This window comes from Haliaeetus leucocephalus, unplaced genomic scaffold (genome assembly GCF_000737465.1).
Source record: "Haliaeetus leucocephalus isolate CR32 unplaced genomic scaffold, Haliaeetus_leucocephalus-4.0 Scaffold206, whole genome shotgun sequence".
Taxonomy (NCBI): domain Eukaryota; kingdom Metazoa; phylum Chordata; class Aves; order Accipitriformes; family Accipitridae; genus Haliaeetus; species Haliaeetus leucocephalus.
In genome coordinates, this window is record NW_010972642.1 from 11,026,753 (window position 1) to 11,048,182 (window position 21,430).

General features: G+C 39.1%; 1 protein-coding gene across 1 annotated transcript in view; it reads right to left on the reverse strand.

The window, feature by feature from the left end:
• The window catches only part of KIAA1549 (KIAA1549 ortholog), a 78,149-nt gene that overhangs the window by 47,902 nt on the left and 8,817 nt on the right, over positions 1 to 21,430 (reverse strand). Inside the window, exons 3-7 of the mRNA XM_010566275.1 lie at positions 19,975 to 20,152; positions 18,333 to 18,460; positions 16,737 to 16,920; positions 9,346 to 9,405; positions 6,926 to 7,071 (exon numbers count right to left, since the gene is read on the reverse strand). Of these exons, the coding sequence (XP_010564577.1) occupies positions 6,926 to 7,071; positions 9,346 to 9,405; positions 16,737 to 16,920; positions 18,333 to 18,460; positions 19,975 to 20,152 (696 nt within the window). The remainder of the gene's footprint in view (positions 1 to 6,925; positions 7,072 to 9,345; positions 9,406 to 16,736; positions 16,921 to 18,332; positions 18,461 to 19,974; positions 20,153 to 21,430) is intronic.

Sequence of the window (21,430 nt, forward strand, 5' to 3'; positions counted from 1 at the left end):
TTACACAAAAGATTCTGAGTGGAAGTCTTTCAGGGGATGACAACATTGCTGGAATAATGTATCGGTGTCTAATTACACAAGCACTACCCAAGTGCGCCAGGACCCTGGGAAATTTATAGAAACACCTATTTTGTAACAGAAAGGAAAATTTCCAGGGAAGCGATCCCTTGTACAATAAACTTTTATGGCAAGCCTGAAGTTTCCATATTTTTTTTTCCTGTTTGTTTCATGACAACATACAGATCCGGTATTGAAGTAAGAGAATTGCTTTCACGCTCAAGATGCCAACACCATGCCACCCTGAAAGCCTCTACTGCCTTTAGCATTTGTTGGTTAGTAGGAGCTACTGAAAAGGTTAGTGTGATTGCACTTTTCCCTTCTCTAAATACCTACTTTGACTCTGCTTTGCTATTCATAACACACACCTCTGTTCCAGTTTATCCAAACGTTAAGCAGCTACACAGGCAAATATTCTGTTAGCTTCAAATAGAACTGTTTGCTCTTCCTCAACAAAAGCATCTGCACAGTCACCTTCATCCTCCAAACAGCTCCCCCTGGCACCCACCTTTCTTCAGAAAGGAACGTATTTGACAGTGGGAAGCAATTCTTCCTACTTATAAAGATGTTAATAATCAAAAGAATGCATACTATGAGGAAGCCCTGTAGATACTCTCTAACCAGCAAACATCGACATTGCATATAAGAATCACGTAACAATTTTGAATTCCTGTAAAATTAAATCTTATGTATAACAACTCTCCTATGTTTAACCATTTACATGTAATGGTGAGGTCAACCTAGAACTGGGCCAAACGAATAGTAGGAGGTAGTCTATCATATAAAAGAGAGTTTGAAGAGCTCTGGAAGGAATTGCCACGAATAGAGCAATGTATTTTGCTTCCTTTAGAATTATCCTTTACTATGAAGTACATATTTAATAAATTAGAATCTCAAACACTGCCCATTGGCTTATAGTAAAGCAAACACACAAATGGTTGCATGTTTGAGGCTTACAAAAGCAAAGCTTTATATTGTTTTCTTTCCTAGTTTCCAACAGCACAGTCACGTTGAAAGAAAGCAGTGCAATGTTCTAGCTCAACAGGGATGATGTTCTGGTCTTTGGGGACATCAACTCAACATGTCCTAAAAAAAGTGGTAACAGCAAGGTATATAATAAAAGTGAAAAAACCCAACCAAACAAACAAACAAAAAAAAAAAGGAAAAGAGAAAGCACAGTTGTCATGAAAGTCTTTTAGGCCAAATCAGCTGAAAGCAAAGAATAATGTTCAATGTCAGTCACATTTGATGTAAGAAACAGAACACCTAAAAACAGAGCAGAAAAACATGCAAATCTCTGAAACACACCAAGACTGGCTAACAGGAACCATTAACCAATGCAGCTTCTCATCCTGAATGCTATTCACTCCTCCACCAGCTAAGGGGCAACCAATCCCTGACTGAAGGTAACAAAAGAGTATCAATAAATAAGGTTTCAACACACATATTCAGCAGCTGTAAGGCTGACTCTGGTTTCACAGAACCCAGATATATCATTAGTTAACAAATACCCACAGCTTTCTATTTCTGCTTCAGCTGGGCTGCCTTCACCACAGCCTGGCCTCAGTGCACAGAGCAGCAGGGTGTATGGACTGGTATCTGCTTTCAGCACAGACCAACCCTTCCTAAGTAGCACTTAACTCACACGGAGAACGAAGGAGTTGAAAGGCCACATGGGACTGAAAGTCAATGGGTTCTTCATTTAATTTTATGAAACCTCTCTGTGCGTAGCAAAGCTACAGAATCAGAGAAATGCAGAAGATTCTTAAACTGAATTGTCATGTATTTTGTGGCATTGTGGAGTATCCAAGAAGTACTGTAATTATATGTGTTATACACACAGGGTAACAGTCAGAAGCTGACTGAATGGGATAAAAAAGGAACTTCTCCACAGCTGCCTTTAGAAAGAGCAGAGGGGAAGGAGGCCAGATTCCAGTGCAAGTTGCTGCAACTGAAACAATACAATTTTTAGCACAGAATTCAAAACAACAGTGTATGGCTCCCTGTGCTGAGGAACAGGGATGGGTGAGAACAGTCAGAATGGAGACAGGTAGAAGTAGCCAGAGGTGTTTTGGCACAGTATAGAGAACATGGGAATGAGCATGAAGAAATTCAGCGGAGGGTAGAGGTGCAGGCTGGTACTGATGAACTAAGCTCACTATATTAAGGGAAGTTTCATCTGAAATAATTCATTCTGAATACAGAGTTATCTTATGACAGCTCACACCATATTGAGGGAAGCTGCAGACAAAATTTCAAATCCAAGGGGATATGGTTATGCATTTCTATTCTGGAAAAGCTGATGGCTGAGCAGGGTATTCTTGAGGTGACTACGAGACAACTAGACTTGTACATAAACACAGCAACTGTGACAATATCGGTACTTCAGTTTTCACGTCTCTCACAGTTATTCACTAAAAAACTTTTTTTTTTAAACTAACCTTTGAGTTTGCTGAAACACAGAGAATGGCACACTGGATCTGAACTGGTTTTAAGTCTGTTTATAAAATTGAGGTACACAGGCACCATGCCCATTTTTTACACAGTTTCCGTATACTAAATTTTGTGCCATTTTGCTCCAAATTATACTCTCTGTGCAGCTTCAGATTGGTTTTGCCTCTTATTTTAGAGAGGTGCGTCTATCCCTGAGAGTGCTAAGAATGCAAGCAGAGGCAGAAACAGTATTTTTCAGGCATCCAACAAGTAGCCCATGTGTAAAGAAGCATTTAAGCATTTAACATTTATACTTTGGCAGTGAGGGATGACATAGGGAGGGAGGACATACAACAATTTCAAAACATGGTAGGCAGAAAATGAGAAAAAAAAAGAAAAAGACTAATTCAACTTCTGTGTACATAAATGATACCATCTTTGTTGATACTAGATGGGCATTTAACCTCCACAGAGTAAAGGCTTAACTGTGTTCAGGTGTCAGCAAATTTAATTTAAAAAGTGTTTTCAAGAGAATATCATAGGTCAGTGAACAGAGTTGCCTTGGTAACCAAATCTAGTTCATAATTTAAAGCAGGGAAATCCAGGCGGTGGGCAAGCTCACAAGGCATTTGCAGAGTGTCAGTCAGCCAGTGGGATGTCCCAGTCAACAGCCCCTCAGGAGTAAGGAATTCCTGGGTGAACTGGTTGAGGGTTTCAAAGGCAGGAGCATTACTTAGGAACAAGCAAACACGCACACACACAGTCTCCAAAATGCACGTACAAGGATTATTTTCGTTTTTTCACTACGTTCATCCCGAGGTAAAAAAAAAAATCAAAAAAGATTCTGCTTTCCACCTTATTAAAAGTAGGATTTTAATGTCCAGGCCATTAAGTCAAGCTGTATTGTGGTCTGAACAGTTCAGCAGACAACACGACATAAAGCATATGTGAAACGGGCATCGCGTGTAACCTGTCCTGGGTGTGAGAAAGCTCTCACAGGAACCTGTCAGGACGGGAAATGGCGGTGCCGCTCGCAGGCAGCCATCTTCCTCCTGACGTGCTCCGGCTGGGGCTGGGCAGGGCAGCACTTGCTGTCGTCGCACCGAACACTCACCCGCTGCGGCAGACCCTCCTCGCGCTGAGGTGGGGACACTGGCAAGTGAACCGAGAGGGCCAGGACGCTGAAGGCGACGCTAAGGACATTTCCTCTGCTGGCTTGCAGAGGCTTGGCCAGCCAAGAAAGTGGCTTGCCAAAACAGAGGTACGAACAGGCTGCGGGCAACCTGACGGAGGGGCCGGCCTCTGCCTGGGGTGGCCATCGGAGAGGCGAAATGCCTCTGAGGAAAAGGTGAAGCAGCAGCAGTCCCCAAAGGCTCTATTTAAAAACCTAAAAACTCACAGAGCGAGACTGGGCCTTTACTCGGATTACACGCTTGGGAGAGACACATAAACTGTCAGTAGAAAACCAAGAGAATGAACCTCTGCCTTAATGAAAAGCTCAGTTCAGTCATTATGTCCCGTCATAGCTACTACTTCCTCACACACATTACAACTAAAGTGTCGCCTAACATGTTCTTTAAATCAGAACATCGTTCTTTTTGCCGCTTAGTAGGATCACCTTTTCACTTTCTATTAGGTTTAGAAGACCAAGCACACTGAAATGAAGGAAAATTAATATTTTTGTATTAGCTCCTGGTGTATTTTTAAACTACAATTAAGCCATTTAATTCCTCAAAAAAATTAATGATAATTGAGTTATTATGGTAAACTACTGACAGAATATAGCATAGGGTCTAGCCTCTGCAGATGCAATGCAAGCCACGTTAAATATGTGCCTTCAAATTTGCGGCAACAGCAGATACATATTAAAATATATATATATGACTTACTCCATGAAACATAAACATCACACAAAAATGAATGGAACTATCTCATGTATAACAGTCAGGCATGAGGCTTCAGAGGTTTTTTGTAGTTAATGGTTATAGGCTTTTTTTTCTTTTTTTTTTTATCATGGAGTGCCACCTGTTACAGCACAGACAGGCAAATGAGAGGGGAAAGCATGCTATTTGAGCACCCTAGATAGTCCAGAGCTCTTATTCAAAGTGTCGAGATTTAAAGAGTAATTTTTAACATTCTTAGATCCTAACACATGCCTTCAGAAATGAAATCTAAAACTCACAAGGTATCACTTCTATTTTCTTAGTATGTGAAAGGAAACTAATATGCCTGCAGTAACATTCACAACTAATTGCTTCACCTTCTGACCCACAGTCCTGATTTTCCACAGAGCTTAGAAATGTCACATTTCAATACACTATAAATATCTTCCACCTCAGGAAAAACTCCAGTCTATAGGGGCTCAACACAAGTGAAATGTGTGTCTAGTCTTTCGTGGATATATGCATGTCCCGGTAATAAAAGTATCCAACATTTCGGTGTGGCTGGCAGCTTCTGTTCTTATTTTGAGTTCATTGTGGCCTACTAACATAGCAGTCACTGCTTTGTGTGCAAGAAATATATACAGGAAAATGTGAATATAAAGCACAAAGAACATTAACAGCTCTCCCTGAAGACACAAACAGATGCATATATACAACACGCTTCAAACACAGCTTATAAACCTGGCTATGAGGAATAGAATTAGCAGCAGTAAAACTAAAAAGTTTATTGCAAATGGCTACGGACCAGATCTTCAACTGACAGGGGAGCATCCGTGAAAGAAATCGTCCTCCTCTCAGGAGCTCACTACCAGGTGCATCACTCCAGCTGCACACAACGGCCTCTAAGGCTATCTCACCTACCATACACCTGAACATCCTGCCAAAGCAAACCACCAAGAAGCTATGTACATAGCTACCTACGTACCTACTGTTCTCATGCAGGAAAGCAGGACACCTATCACAGACACCTAGCAGCAAGGTATCTCCTCCAGCCTTCCTTCTTACGCATCTCCTTTATTACAGGATGTTAACCCCATCTAACAGCATGGGCTGCGAGGACCTGGAGAAGCCCTGTGTCATGTGGGATGGCATGATGTGTTGACTGTAACTAAGAGAATGCTCCACTGCCCAAAGACAGCAGTTTGCAGACTCTTTGCGCTAATTAAGTGGCATAAATGAGCAGCGCTGCTGTTCGGAACATAAGCTGCAGACCTCATCTTATGTCCCAGTAAGTAATACAAAGTCCTAAGAAAAATGCTACATTTTCATTTTCTGAAATACTATTGTTTGGCTAAAAAGGACCCGCTTGTAATTTTGTGCATGCACAAATAAGTTACCTGAGCTTTATTATGTAAAACCATAAAACCATAATCTACACATACACATTTTATAGGCTGTGGTTTCTTTGCTAGCAACATAAGGAATATTTGTTTAATTTTTACGCAAAGGGAGGACTGAGGCATAAAGAACAAAGTGCAATAAGAGGTGTTGGGAATAGAAGATCTGAAGCACACATCTATTTACAGCAATTCAAAGCTGCAAAAAATTAAAATAAAGTAAAACCTCTATTACTGAAACAGATGTTTCTGAGACAGGAAAACAAAAGTAAGAAAATCCCAACATCTGGAAATTTAAGTGGTAGCAAAAACTGTAGGATTAAATTAAATAAAGATAATAGGTCTGAACTACTAGAAGGGCATCTGCAAGGTAAACCAACTGTCGATGAATTAGCTGGGAAAAGTAATTTTTAAGATGATGAGCCATTAGAAAGTATTTCAGCTTTCAGTTTGTTGAACTGACTAGAAAGAACACATGTGAGAAATTAAAACTTAAAACTAAATATCCAAGTCTTCTTGGACATTATGTGAATAATTCCACCTGTGACAAAACTATAAAGCAGCACTGGAATCCAGATAGCAGAAGCTGCCATCTGTACAAAATTTGACATGATTAATCATTCTTATTTGAAAGCCATTCCTGTGACCAGGAGTACTGTGACAAATAGGCAGTTAAGGGGTAGAATATGCTACCCTACTGCTGCATCAAGGTGCACATGATTCTATTTCACATCTCTACACCACCACCAAACCACCACAGAGAGCTGTGAAGTAGCTGTTCCAGCAGAGTACTACTATGACTCAGATGACCATCCTGTCTCCTTCTGCTAGGCACCTCATGTAAGTTAGACAAGATAGCAAGTTTTTAAAATAGGATGTTGGTAAAATAAGTTTCAGTATTGTTTTTAAGAAGTCATCCGAATTTTTTAGTAGCCACTTAAAATACTCAGTTGTTTCCATTTGTTATGTTTAGCTTAAAAGACAACAAGCCATCCAAAAGAACCATATTTTAGGTACAAAACACAAGCATCATCAACTAGCCAAATGTGATATGTGCATTTGAGTTATCTTTCTCAACTCAAAATCTAGACAATATTCACTTACTCAGTAATTTATTACCCTGTATTTCTTCCTCTGACTTTGAGCTCTTAATACCTGCACAATGTTGCTGCCTGCAAAACTGGCCCGTCTCCATATCCGCCCTCTGACCAAAGCCTCGTTTAACAGGTGAGCTAGTTTCCGTTCCATCTCAGCTTGAAACACTTCCTCCTGAATTCGCTGGTCGACGACACCCAAGAGAACTACATTGCAGAGAAAGTAACCCAAGAACACAAATTAATTAGTAAAACTTTTCATTGTCTTTCCTGCAACTTCAGTTACCAGCTTTGAGTCATCCTGTGACAGCTCACAGACAATTCAAGACCGGTTGTATTCATATGGGAATACTGCCCAGTTCAGCTGGAGGCTACATGTTGGAAAGGAAGACATTGGGTGGGAAAAGGGTTAAAAGAATTAAATTTAAAAAAAAAAAATTAGGGCAGAGGGCATTTTTGGAGCCTCAGCCAGGCTAGACAGACCCAAGATATTGAAAAAACAGTTTCAATTCTAAAAAAATATAAACTTCTGAGCATTCAATGAATTGTTTAAAAACAAATAAAATAGAAGATTTGGTCTAAATTGGCTGCTGCAACTACTTTCAGTCAAAATGTTGTGTTCAGAAGCGATACAGAGGTGGAAGTGGGCAGGGCAAGGGCTCACAATCAAGGAGAAAAAGCAGGAGAACAGCAGCACATGAATGAAGCTGTGTATTCCAAGTACACCTGCCCTAGATAACAAAGATTGCCAACAAGTATGCCAATCATAGCACAAAAAAAACTGGTCAGTAGCCCTGCCCACTTCACTTTCCAACCCCAGGTACTCCAGGTCACTGGGGCAGCTAATGCCAAGAGGAATCCCTGAGGAACAACACATAGGAAACATGAAAAAAGTGTGGACTTTCACTAACAAGATAGCATCCAGTAAAAGAAAAGTGGAGTGAATGGAGCGATAGTCATTCAAATGACCTAATTAAACAACCCTAAAGGATAGTAAACCAACTCACTGATGACTGCAGTAAAAGAATTCAGTTTTCATTCCTCCATCTCTCCACTAAAATGGTTTATATTTTTTAAAAGTCCCGTTTTCAGTGTTCTCATGTTTATTTTTTTAAGCATGGTGCTTAATAAAAAGCCATCCAATTAGATAAAATCCATTAAATACAATTTTATTTTTTTAATTTTTAAAACAAAAATATTAAAAGCACTTTTTCCATCTAAATTTTCACCGCAGATGTCAGAAAAAGGAAACATTTTCATCATTTCTCACAGAGATCAACAGCATCTGTCTTCTAATTCAATCATAGACTAAGTATCTCAGAATTAAATAGCAAAATAGACAGACAGTGGCCTAAGGCTATTATATGCAGCAAGTAGAAGACAGTTCTTGCTTGTGTATTGAATTTCAGTATCAATGAATTATGCTTAATAGCATGAACTCTATTCTACAACTGAGAGGGACAGCTATAGGGAACACTGCATATCCCAACATTTATCTGGGTAATCTAATATTAAAAACCTTTACGTGCATAAATTCTATCATTTTCCTCCGTCATGATTCATTACCCTTACAATACAATATGCACACTGAAAGAATTGACCCATCCAAAGTATACTAGCTCTTCCCAGGCTGCCTGCAAGAACTAGGATTACAAAAAATTCCTCCACAGCAAAAAAGGTGCTGCAATTGGCTTTCAAAATCTTGCAGTCAGGAAGTTTAGAAAAACCCAAAGGGACATGATTTCTGAGCTGGAAAAACCCTCTTCTTACTGTGGGATCTAAGGGAACTTTGTGGGAAGACAAAAGTGTATCCAGTGGGGCATCTGTACCCTAACAGCAAGTTTGGTAGGCACAGCCTGGTCACCACCCAGGCTTTCTGCTTAAAAGAAGCAGGAAGGACCTACAGCATGCAGGCAACCCTCAACAGCCTTTGAGCAATCTAAATGTGACAGCTCAAGCGTATCTGTAAATTATAGAATAAAACACCCAGAAGACTTGGGTGGGAGGGATCTGCTGTGAATAAATTAGAAGAGATCAATGAAATGTGATGAAACTCATATACTCGGAATGTATCTATTTTCATTGTTTTATTCCTGGCATGTTTTGGTAGGAAGTGCCACACAAATAAAATTTTCGTTTTCATTTAAAATAAAACCCTAAAAATCAATGTGGTATATTGACAGCATGCAGAGTAGACACTTTATGCCTCACACTGTAAGTTGTCTCACTAAGAGTGAACTGCTTTATAGACAAAAACTACTTTGTATGCATTATCAAGGAACTGCAGTAGTTCATTCTAAACACAGGAATTACATTTCCCAGATATTCCAGGTCACTAGGCCTTTGGTTTTAGAATTTATTCAGCTCAAGGCACGTTATTACCTCATAAAAATGCAGCACCCCTAAGCTACCGATATTTATGTAGGCTAGTTATCCTTCTAAAAAAATAATTGCACTCTTACTCACAGAGACTGTACATACCTGTTCTCACCCAGGAAGATTTCATCAACTGAGACACATTAAGCTTAGGATAATGAAAGGCTGAGGGAAAAACAGAATGGAGGAAAAACATCCATAAGAACAGTATTCTCAACAACATACATAAAAAAAGAAGCCACTTCATAATTTATACTGTCAGTAAACATTTTATTTACACAGATGTATTACTACTCCTGAGGCTATGCAGACACAACGGTAAGGAAAGTGCTCCGAACATACACTCCCCAGTTTATCTCTGAACAAAAAGAAGCTAACTGAAGCAGTGAGATTTATTACCTGGAAGATTTCAAGCTGCTGTACCGAGGTCATTGCTTCTAGAAATTTAAAAGCTCACTGTCTGAATTGTGGCTCTTACTGAGCTAGCTGCAGGATCACACTTCTGCTCAAAGGGCAATGAGGCAACCCATGAGTGTCTCAGAATGAAAATAAGACCTTCTCTGAGGCAGAAACTACATGGAAACACTAAATGTAGAGCAGAAAACTAAATATACCTGATTTGTGTTCCAGACTTGTGCAGGGGGTAGGATTTAAAAAACACCTTCTTGATAATTTATTTTTTTACAAAAATCACAAATAAATGTATGTAGAAACATTGCTGTAGACAAATCTCATGGCTTTTATGTTTGGCTTGGTGGCTCCAAGCTTTCTTAATTTCTCAATTTTTCCAGAAAAGCTCTGCTCCAGAGTGAAATCTTTGCCCCAGTGAAGTAAATAAAGTCTATTTCTACTGACTTCAGTAGGGATAAGATTTTTCCCAAGGTTTCCACTGGAGAGCAGTAAAGACATGTTGGGAGACAAGTGAAGATGGGGGCTGGGCCAACAGTTTCCTCAAGGGAAGTCTTAAGCTTCACTGTGGCAATAAGTAAAAGGAATGGTCTTAACTTTCTCAAAATATTTAATCCAGATGCAGTTTGCTAAGCATTATACAAAGGTTAATTTTTAAACCATTTCATGGATAGAAAGAATGTGGCACATGACAATTAAATGACCTGGGCCACGCTAGATCAATTTAGAGTAAAGATGTCTTCAGTTGTAGCATAGTTTGCCAGTATTGTATGTTTCAGAGAAACAGAAAGTTACTATTTTTGTAATTTAATTATGCAATAATTTGTAGAGTAGCTGACCTCTGTCAGCGTACCTAAAAACTGATTCTTTTGCCCTTTAAAAAACTACGATTTTTTTGTTAAGGCAAGAGCAAAAGAAACACTAGTTACATTGTACCTTTTATTTTCATAGATTTATAAATAGTCCTATGGAAAATGAAAATTTGGTTATTCCACCTTTATTTCAATAATAGCATCACTAGCTTCAAAAAGAACCACCGGGGAGGTACTTTGTGATCTACTATTCAGAAGAGTATCAGAATATGGTCCTTTATTCTGAACAGGAAACATCGGCCCTTTGTACACTGACCAGGATGCATCAAATTTCCCAAACTCTCGGACACACAAGAAACACCTCACAGTCCATTTAAACAAACACATTTATTTTTAGCATCCTGCTGCACAATTCTTCTGATTGTAGCTTTTAGATTGGAGTTCTATTTACTCTGGTCAAGCAGTTGTTTGCTTCAATTTAGAAATACAACCTGAACAAAAAAGCATAAACTAAACTGCATCTGTTGTTTCTCCAAAGCATGGAAAGAGCAAGATAAGAAAATCAAAAACCTTCCAATGACCATAAAGCTTTGAACTGCTAGCAGTTGGGAGTTTTTTCTTCTTTTAAACCAAAATCGTGTTTTGCCTCAATACTTAAAGTGCTCTTCACACTTTTCTAATCAGCACTTGAAAATGATTTAATTCATGCAAATTGCTGGATGACTATTCACTTAAACTTTTCACGGAATTAATGAAATTTAAAAATAAAACAACTTGAGCAGAAAATCTTGAAATTGAAAAGGAAGATGTGCCGTTATCATTGGCAACTAAGGTTAGGTTCTGACGAAGAATTCATGAAATGATGGATGTTTCTGCAACTGAGATCATGCTCAGAAGTCAAAGTCCAGGCTCCAACTCTTGTTCCACAGGTCACTCAAGTGTCTCACCAGTGGCCAGATCCTGAGCTCAGTTGGAGTCTCAGCATTGCAGCAAGATCATATTTGCAAGATTCCTAATGCCCCCTGGAACTAACGATTAAAAGCAGCACAGACTGATTGTTATTCTAAGGGGGAAGCTGGATAGACAAAATGCAATTATTAGTTAGATTGCAGCTGGTCTGCTAATGACTAGATGCATTAATGAAGTAGACGCTAGCATCATTAGAAGATTCTAACATGCAGCCCTGAAGAAACATATCACGTAACAGCATTCATTCAATGTTGACTGAAAAGGCAAAGGGTCACCTAGTCACCCAGAAACCTCTTGACAGCAGTCTGGAGCACACCACTCGGACAACGTGGCCTTCGCCAGATGCTCCAACAAGGATCTCTCTGACCCTCTCATACAGAGATATGTGGAACCATGCAGGATAGAACCAGTACCTTATTGATTGTTCTTATTTCTGATAAATGGAGGAACGAGTAATAGAAAGCATGGGCAGAATGCACTATTTGGAATGAGAAGGCATCAACTGAAAGATAAGATTCCATGCAAATATTGGGGTGTGGGCAATAGTAACATACTGTATCTGTTAAAAGTCTGATCCAAAATCCACCCAGAAAAAAAACCTGCCAAGTATTTCTGCAGACTTTGGACTGTATTGTACAATTTTATATTATCCTATTGGCCTTGCAACATCTCCAAGATATCTAAAATAGATGCCACCCATCAAAGTGCTACTTTTGGCACTGAAAAAATAGCAAGTCCCAAGACAACTCTTTCTATGTAAAGTAATAATAAAAACAAAGATTTATTCAGGGGGTAAGTTCATGAAGGCCAATATTCCTCATGTAGTCCACAGCTAGCCTTTGCCTGTCCTCAGAGGAATCTTCCAGTCATAAAGAGATACCAAATATATTCATTCTTATTGTGTTTAATGAACTACCACCCAAAAAACATGACTAGAGTTGGTTTTCTTTCTGCTGACATGTAGTTCATGACCATCTAACCAGTTTACAATCTAAAATGCGAGATGTAAGATGGACAACGCAAAATAAACATGCAGGAAGGTATAAACTGAGCATCTGAATATAAGCATGTTGCTGAAGTCACCTAGAAGTCTGGGGGGGAAAGAAAAAAGTCTGGAAGTTTCCAAGCTTGGCCACTCCAACGTCCCTGTTCCTGCACAGAACAGTCCATTCTGTCAAATTAACAACTTTCACTACTGACCCTGACGCTTAAATGAGTGGAAAAAGGCTGACAAAAAACTCCTGTTATTAATGATGTACTGCAGTTAAAAGTACAAATAGTACATATTAGTTATGTGAAAAAAAAAAAACCCCATACAAAACAGTAAAAGGACTGTGTGTGAAAGGCAATGTGAAGTGAACAAGTGGCAGGGAGCAAATACATTCCTTCAAACAAGGCTTATATTTGGGATATCGACGGCAAGGTCTCACTTCACTTAACAGTATTGAGATACAGTGATACTACACAAATAGCTTTTCCTTAGTATGAATCAACTTCAACCCCCTGACAGCTCAGCTCACCTACAAATCATTTCTTTTTCTTCAGATGCAGACTATAAAACTTACAAAATTATATAGAGAGCCCTCAAGGGGAAAAAGAAAAAGTCACCACCAAGAGTATTAACTGTTAGTATGCCTGATATCTAAGGCACAAATGGCATAGAACAGTACGGCATGGAACATTTCATATTTACATATAAACAATAACATACATGAATTATATATATGTCAGTATGTAAATATCCAAAATTCCCCCAAAAATTCACACTGAAAAGCAGAGGGTTGCATATTAATTTGCACAGAGCAAAGCAGCTACCTATCTAAGAAAGATCTTCACAACACCTTCCCTGCTACAACTGCTCTGTAGACCAAGGGAGAACATGAATGCAGAGAGTTCAGGGCCTAGAAAACAAAAAAAGTTTAGGCATCTTCCTGCCAAAGTAATTTTGAGGATGTGGCTGTTGGTCGTCCTCAACAGACTGCTGAGTAAGATGTCTCAAGAAGGATCTCCCAATGCTGCTGAGCCTCTGGACATGATTTCTGGCTCTGAACACTGAAGATCTAAAATCCTTTGGCTCAAAATACGGTCACAGGAACAGTGCAAAAAACCTGTAGAAACAGCTAAAAAAAGAACTGAGTGTGGGTGCCTCACTTATAGAAGCGTATGAACTACATTCATTATTGTGCTTGCTGACTGGCGGACCCATAGCTCCAACAAGCTGAGAAACTGTGTTCCCACTTTGCTGACTTAGCAACTGGCATCATGTCTGGTACTCCAACAGTGGCTACAAAACCACCAAAGTGCAATTGAGACCAAACTAGACAAGTTCAAATCAAAATGAGCTGTCCTGCAGTGGGCTCAATCTATAGTAAATTTGAGTTCCTCTAGCAACAAGCAAGTCAAATGCTGACAAGATGCTCCTTAATTTAGGGCATCATATCCACCAAATCTTCGTGTTTTCTACACTACAAACTTTGGGAAGATCTCACTGTTCCCAAAAATTCTTAATTACTAAATTGAAATTTAATATATTTCTTTTCATTTGATTTACTACATGTATTTTATTTTATTTATTTTAATACAACATTAAATGTTTTGAAAATTCAGTCTAGACAAATTTGAAGGTCATCTTCAAAATTTCTCTATCAAACAAACCAAGAGACACCAACAACAAGAAGCTCTGGCTAAAATCTGAGGCAAATGCAATGCTCTGTTGCCAACATTCATTCAATAAACTATGGCAGCAGTTAGGTGGGGTCTTTGACAGCAAGGGTGTATACATAGCTTGCTCAGCTGTCATCATCTCCACTACTGGGGATGTACACCAAAGAAACAGCATTTTTCAAGAGCTCCAAGTAGGAGAACCTGGGAATAGAGTGTGTATCATGATGTATCATGATGGACTTAGTCACCACTGATGAGTAACTGCCTTCCTACACTAAGGGTCTGCCTGAGGATTTGAGGTTTGGTATTGTTTGGAAGATTTGGTGGATTTGAGGGGAGGAAGAATAATTTTGTGTTTGAAGTCTGGAGGCCTGTGCTGAATTTGCAGGAATGAAATTACCACGCTGTTAGCATACTTGTTAAAAATCGCCAGCAGGAATAAACAAACAATTCCTAAAGCTTCAGAAACAAAGTTACAGAACTAACTCACCCACTGGCTCAGGCATGCCGCTGTACTAACAGAGGCCAAATGTGCCAAGCCACAACAGCCAACATCTACATCACTTCATTGCAAATCCTCAGAGTAGTAAGGAAAGGAGGAGTAATCTGAAGGGGACAGAACTGTTTTCCAAAAAGACACTGCCTGACCTCTTCACTCATTCTACTTTGCACGTCTTTCTCATTAACATGTGAGCTACCAGAGCTCCACTGGCATCAGCCAGGAATCAGCCCCACTGGTCAGGCACTATAAGCATGCAGGTAACACAGGCAGAGCTCCTGCTATAAGCACTAAAGAAATTACCTTCAAATTTCCTAAGTACCATCAGGAAAGAAACATAAGGAGAACAGTGTACGTGCATGTTTAATAGGAATGTTTTTCCCCCATGACCAGCCTGTCTTTCAGGATGCAGGGGCTTTGCTAGAAATTCTGTTACCATTTAATTGCACTGTAGCTCCATCACACAATCCAGAACATGGATTCTCAGCAAGGGGCAATGTGCAAATTCACTACAAATATCACTCCAGAATATGTGGACAAAACTAAAAAAAATGTAGGACCAGATGTGCATACATTACAGGAAAAAAAAAGCCCCACAACACCAAAAAATATTACCCAAGAGACTAAAAATTAAATAAACTCTAGGGCAAAGGTACATGAGAGATGACAGAGTAAAGAGAAACATCTTTCAAGCAATCAAGGCAAGAGCAACATTTAATTTGAATTCAGTGAGAGATAAAGACCACAGCCCACAACCTGAGAAGTTCTATGGCCTCACAAGGAACAAAAGAAATGCCAGTCACCCATGGACAGGGATTCTCAAGGCTTTTGGTCCTGGCTCAATTAAATACAGCTACCATCGCACAGGTACAGTCTATGTGAGACTGAATGAGAGCAGAAATGTTTAAAGGAAATGAGTCAGCAACCTCGTACTTTTTTAAAATTTATTATGGGAGCAGAGGGTTCAAAAATGCTGAAAAATGAAAACAAAAAGTTTCAGAAAATTAGTACGTTTAAACTACCTCTAGTCACTGGGAAAGTATCCTGTGCAATCATCTTACATACATTTAAAGGCGCTACAGAGAACAACTTCTGTTGAAAATCACTCTCTTTACAGTATCTTTATTGGCATACTACTACACAGCTGCATAATGAACAGCAGCTACGATTAGGCCTGATTTTGCACTAGACATTTAACTATATAGCAAGAATCACTGTGTCAGATGTTATGCACCTATATAGCTCACAAAAATAAGTCTGAAAACTAAAAATCTGAGATAGGAGAAATGAGGAATTAATGGACTGAGTTAACAGTAACACCCACCAGGGGGGAAAGGCAAATACTGTTCTCTCATCATCTTGCTTATGTTCATGAGTCACTTCTGTCATGAACAATCCATTAGTGTACAAGGATAAGTGTTGAGTTTAGAAACTTGGCTTATTTATGAGACTGAGGTCATCTGAAAAATCTAACCAAACATAAGTTGTCGCGGCTGAGTGTCAAGCAAACTCTGCTATGCAGGCAGTTCCCATCAATCTAAGTTTAGGATGGCCATGGACTGGAATAACTTGCAATGCAAGTTGTACATAAGAAGTGAGAGATATACTTAAAAGATAATAGACTACTCAAAAATGCACTGCTGCTGACTAACAGATAACCCAGACAGACTATATGGGCAAATACAAGCTTATGTTGCCCGTGTCCCAGGCTTTCTAGAAGCCAGAGCCACAGTTAAGTGTGATGCAAAGCCCAAGGTAGTAAACTCTGCTGAGAAGCAGCAAAGGCCCCTGTAGCATGACCACAGAGACAAACCCTGGATGGCACTTCAGCGCAATATTGACCGAAGTGACTTTTTTTTTTTTTTTTTTTAATCTGGACTAAGACACATGGACTAGCAAAGCCAGGTTAAACACAACTGGCCCAGCACAAAAGGAAAGGATGATGACAAAAGCAACAAGTTGCTGTAACACTGATATGCAGTATGTGAGCAGAGAGGGGCATGGATTTGCTCTGCAGAATTCATGATACAAATTAGGTACTTGAAGCTGCATTATCACTTATGCACAAAATTACCTTAAAATTGTAGAGAAGAAAAAATACTAAAAAAAGTGTTTTGCGGTCTTGGCAAACAGCAAGTACTCACGTTCAGCAATTTGCTGCACAGGAAAGCCCAGATAGAAGCTGAATTCCACCACAGACAAGTTTCTTAGCTGCTCACTGACTTCAGACCCATTTAGAAAACCATATCTATCTCGGATGGCAAAAACAATGCTCACGGGGCCTTGTCGAAATGCTACCCCAGGCCTACTCAGAGTTATATTCAGTATCTGAAAAGACAAAATTGAAGAAGAGTCAGCAAAATCAAATCATTGGCATTTCCATTCCTTCCTTGACACAATTTTTTTTCCTAAAATGAAGGGTGGGAATTCACATAAAAACAGAGGAACTTCTATTCCAGACTGATTCAGCCTGCTGAGTCTCAGAAAAGGCAAAGTTACATGGGAATTCCTTTTCTAAGAGTTATCCTTTAAGGTCAATAATAATTCAGTATGATCTGAAAGCTACAGTCCAGAAAATCATGAAAAAAACCCACCTAGATAGACAGCAAAATAAATCTTCCAATAAAGGAATCTTAGATGAATACCAAACTGTGTGGAACAGACAGGAAGTGACCATGATAAAGAAACGTTCTGAAAATGGATGTTCTCTTTGTCAAAACCTTCTGCACACTCAGACCCTAGCACTGGTTAGAAGACTTATTGTGGCACCAATGTACACAGCAACTGTGTTCATGTAGACAAACCTCTTCCAGACTGTAAGGAAGTATTTAAAAGTTCACTGAGCTGGTAGTCTAAGAAATAGTTTTGTGTGTTCTGTCTTCAGTCTATCTAGTGACATTGTGTCATTCAGTTGTACATACAGGACAGTGCTCAGAACTGTACTATATAGTACTTTAGGTACTATAAAGTTTATGCCATTTTTCCTGCTACGATTTTATTTTAGGGTACCACAGATGGGCATTTATGGTGCCAGTTAAAAAACACGATAAAGTTTTTACTAATTTTGGTGTTACAATAAAGCTAGATTAAATTTAAGAATTCAGACAGAAGAACAGTTGGTCTCATTAAGTTGAATTACTGACTTTCCAGGGAGTTTGAAGCTCTGCTGTGTGATTCAGTACCCAGCACATACGCAATACATTTCATATGTGAAGTTCCAGTAGCAGCTGCCACGGACATCATATAGTGCTGTAAGTATTTCTAGACCTCAGGAGCAACTAGCCTGTTTGCTCACATAATGGCAGTGTGCATATAACTCCTATATTCTCTATACCAGGATCCCCTGAGTGGCAATGAGACCTGAAGTTGTTTTACAACAGAAACATTCTAAACACACCTTACTCTGTAATAGTAAAATCTGATGGGAATGACTTTGATATGGGTTGGGGCAGCCTTTACATGAAAAACTATCAACACTATTATAATCAATATGCTTTTGGATATAAATCATCATCTTGGATCATTTTTTCAAAAAGCCTGAAACCAGAGGGATATGTAATGCCATATTATTTTGTAGGGGGGGGGAACTGACTTCATGACAAGGCCTCATAGTTCTACATGATCTAGACGGCAAGTGGTAGCCAGTGAACACCTAACTCATTTTACAGGCTGTATGAAACACAGGACAACCAAAGGTGAGGAGAAAAAGGGACAGACATAAAATATACTAATCTTCTTACCTGCACAGTGAAGTTGTAGAACTCCTGGTGTTTGCTCACCTCCATGAATGCCATTGTCAGCCCTTTCTCAATGCGCCGGCTAAAGTTGCAGAACCCAACATCCACGTTCCGAGGCACAAACTGAAGGACTGAAGGCAAAGAGTACACGTTATTGCTACAGACAAGTACTTCCACAAGAGAGAACAAAACGAGCAAGAGGATCCACAGGGCTATCACTTTCTCATGGAATTCAGGACACATTCAGTGAAACACTGAGTAAAAATACAGTAGAAATACATTTTGTGTTGGTGCAGTAAATTCGCTACTCATTAATATCTGCTGCAGCAGTAATTAGATTACCAAAAGATATTAGGGACAGAATACCCACTGGTTCCTCTTGCATACTGAAAGACCTTCACTACATATATGTGGCCAATTTTACACAACTTGAACACTAAATCAGCCACACTGAAATCCTTAGTACCCAAGAGATCAATGAAAATCTTAAGGAAAAAAGCAACAGATCTCTTTTTTCTTGTAGCCTGAAATATAGTAGTTAGCTTGTCTAAAAGACCACATATTGGGTCCATTAAGTATCAGTCTAACACTTTCAAAACACTTAATTAGCAAGCAATCTTTCAAATCTAGATACATATACCTTAAAGTCTTTCACAGGAGAGAAAGAGAGAGCACAGGAGAGTGAGCGTAGAGCAATGTGAGCACACAGACCTTAACTACATGCACATCTGCGGATTTCCTGATATAGTCTTGCCCAAAGAAATGCTATGATTAGGTTACAGACCCTAATAGCAATGTTATACAAGGTTCACGAACAGAAAATATGTCTGTTGTATGCCTATATAACCATGTTAAGCATTGGAAAAAGACAGCACACCAGTACAACTAAAGAAGTGACGTCTTACCATACAGTTATTAATAGAGCAGAAACAACACATGAAACATACCTGAACAAAAGCACCATGTTTGACATTCACTGCCTATATACTCAATCCTTGTCACTACCTCATTACACAGGCAAACAACCAGGCAGGTGGTTTTGTTATGCAAACAGTGCCTGAAGAAGATTTTAAATGATACCACTGACTCTCAAAATCTATTACATGGGTAATATTTTACTTTAGATTACTAGTAGTCATAGACTTCACATAAACTGCTGCCATATAGCAGCCATGGAAAGCTGAATACTACATGAGCAATCCTCCCAGTGACATTATACATGAGCAATCAATCCTCCTGTTCACCAATTCTCCTACATTATAACAATTCTAAAAAGTAGCATTTAATGTAAACATAATTTGAAACTTGACTCGAGCATTATAAAGTAGCTGCACTGTGATTTTATAAGTAAATGTTTCACAATTTTTTTTCTTTTCTCACCTTTTGAAGCAAGAAAGAGCACACGTATTTTGCAACATGCCAAAAAAATTTTCTTGAAAAAATCATGAAATTATGGGGTTAACTGTTTACAATTTATCATCTCTCAACCATGGATCTGGCAAGTATTTCACTAACGACCAAGAATTAAGATTCACAGCAACAGAACACAGGGTTTTGACTTGACCTTGCATACTTGATCACAAGTGAAGAAGTGTGAATCAATACAAAGCTACATCTCCTCCTCTTTGTGTCAGGAAGAACTCACCTGTCTGAACCTGGAATCTGTTATCTGGCACAGTGAAAGAAGGATGAAGTGAGAGGATCATGGGAGCCTCACCACGAAGAAGGCTGCTGTTCACAAGCACATTTATGACAGCTACTGCTGTGTAAACGAAAGGACCTGATGTCACCAAGAAAGCAAATTTAGGGGAAATTTTATAAACCTACAAAAAAAGAAAAAAAAGAAATTTAAAAAAAATAATCTTCAATGTGAAATTTGGCAACACTTTAGACCTACATAGTCTCACACATTTCAAAGCCACATCATCAAGCGGTAGAAAAATACAATCTTTATTTTTCAAAGAGGGAGCAGAAGCACAAACACTCTGCCAGTGCTGCGCCTTGCAGCCTCTGCTCCAGTGCATCAGAGAGGCAACTCCCCCATGCTAGGCACACCTACTAGAATCCCTTCAGTACAACACACCAAACTCAACACTTCTTGATTTATCACATCCCAGCATAGTAGCACTCCCCCTCGCCTGCATTCCCCTGGAGTACATAAGAGTACCCATACAAAATTGCTGCGGATTTATTGAACTGCTTGCATGGCTTCTGCATTTCAGTCATATACTGCATAGCGAATACATCCTATACCATTCACATGTGATAGTCAAGAAGCAAAATACACATAACCTGTGTTTTATGGACATAATTTTCACCCTGAAGAACGCTTTCTTCCAGAGAACACTTCTATCTGCTTATTTCAGACCAGTTACCACAATTACAATTTTCCTCTCCCAATTCATCTCCTGACTTTGAGTCTTCTTAAAAACCCTGAGGAGCCTTAGTCATTGTGTAAAAGAAATGAGATTGTAAGTTAAATATAAACCTAGGTGAATGTCTCCATGCAGACACTATTATCCACCATTTCTCTGTCACCTAAGCAAAAACAAACTGAAGGCTTTTAGTTACTTAAACATATTGCCATGTCTTCTGTTCTTCAGAGAAACTGTCTCAATATCAAGGACACCTGTTTCCCCAACATTGTTTTTTGTCTCTTTGGTTTACTCCCCAGTTTGTTTTATTTGCCTAAGGCAGTCACACTAAAATATTTTGAGATATCCAACATGATGGCATCACAAATAAATAAATAATCTAAACCAGAGACCCAAAGGCTCTGATAAATGTGCACCTCTCAGATTAAGAGATGCTAGCACCTTGCAGGCTTTGTGCTGGTGAAGAGGTATGTTAGATATCCTCAACTTCAGGATCAGTCTTACAGAAAAGCACAGTGCTACTTAAATGGTGAGCCACACGTTCCACACCGGTATTTCTGCAACAGTGTAAAGTGATGGCAATTGCTGTTTAGATGAGACAGCAAGCAGCTCTTTCCTATCCTCTAAAAAACAATGCATTTCAAAGAGATCATCTATGGCAGAAGAAACCACCTCAGTAGCAGAAGAAATAAAAAAAAAAAAAAAAAAATCTATGCTGCTCATTAT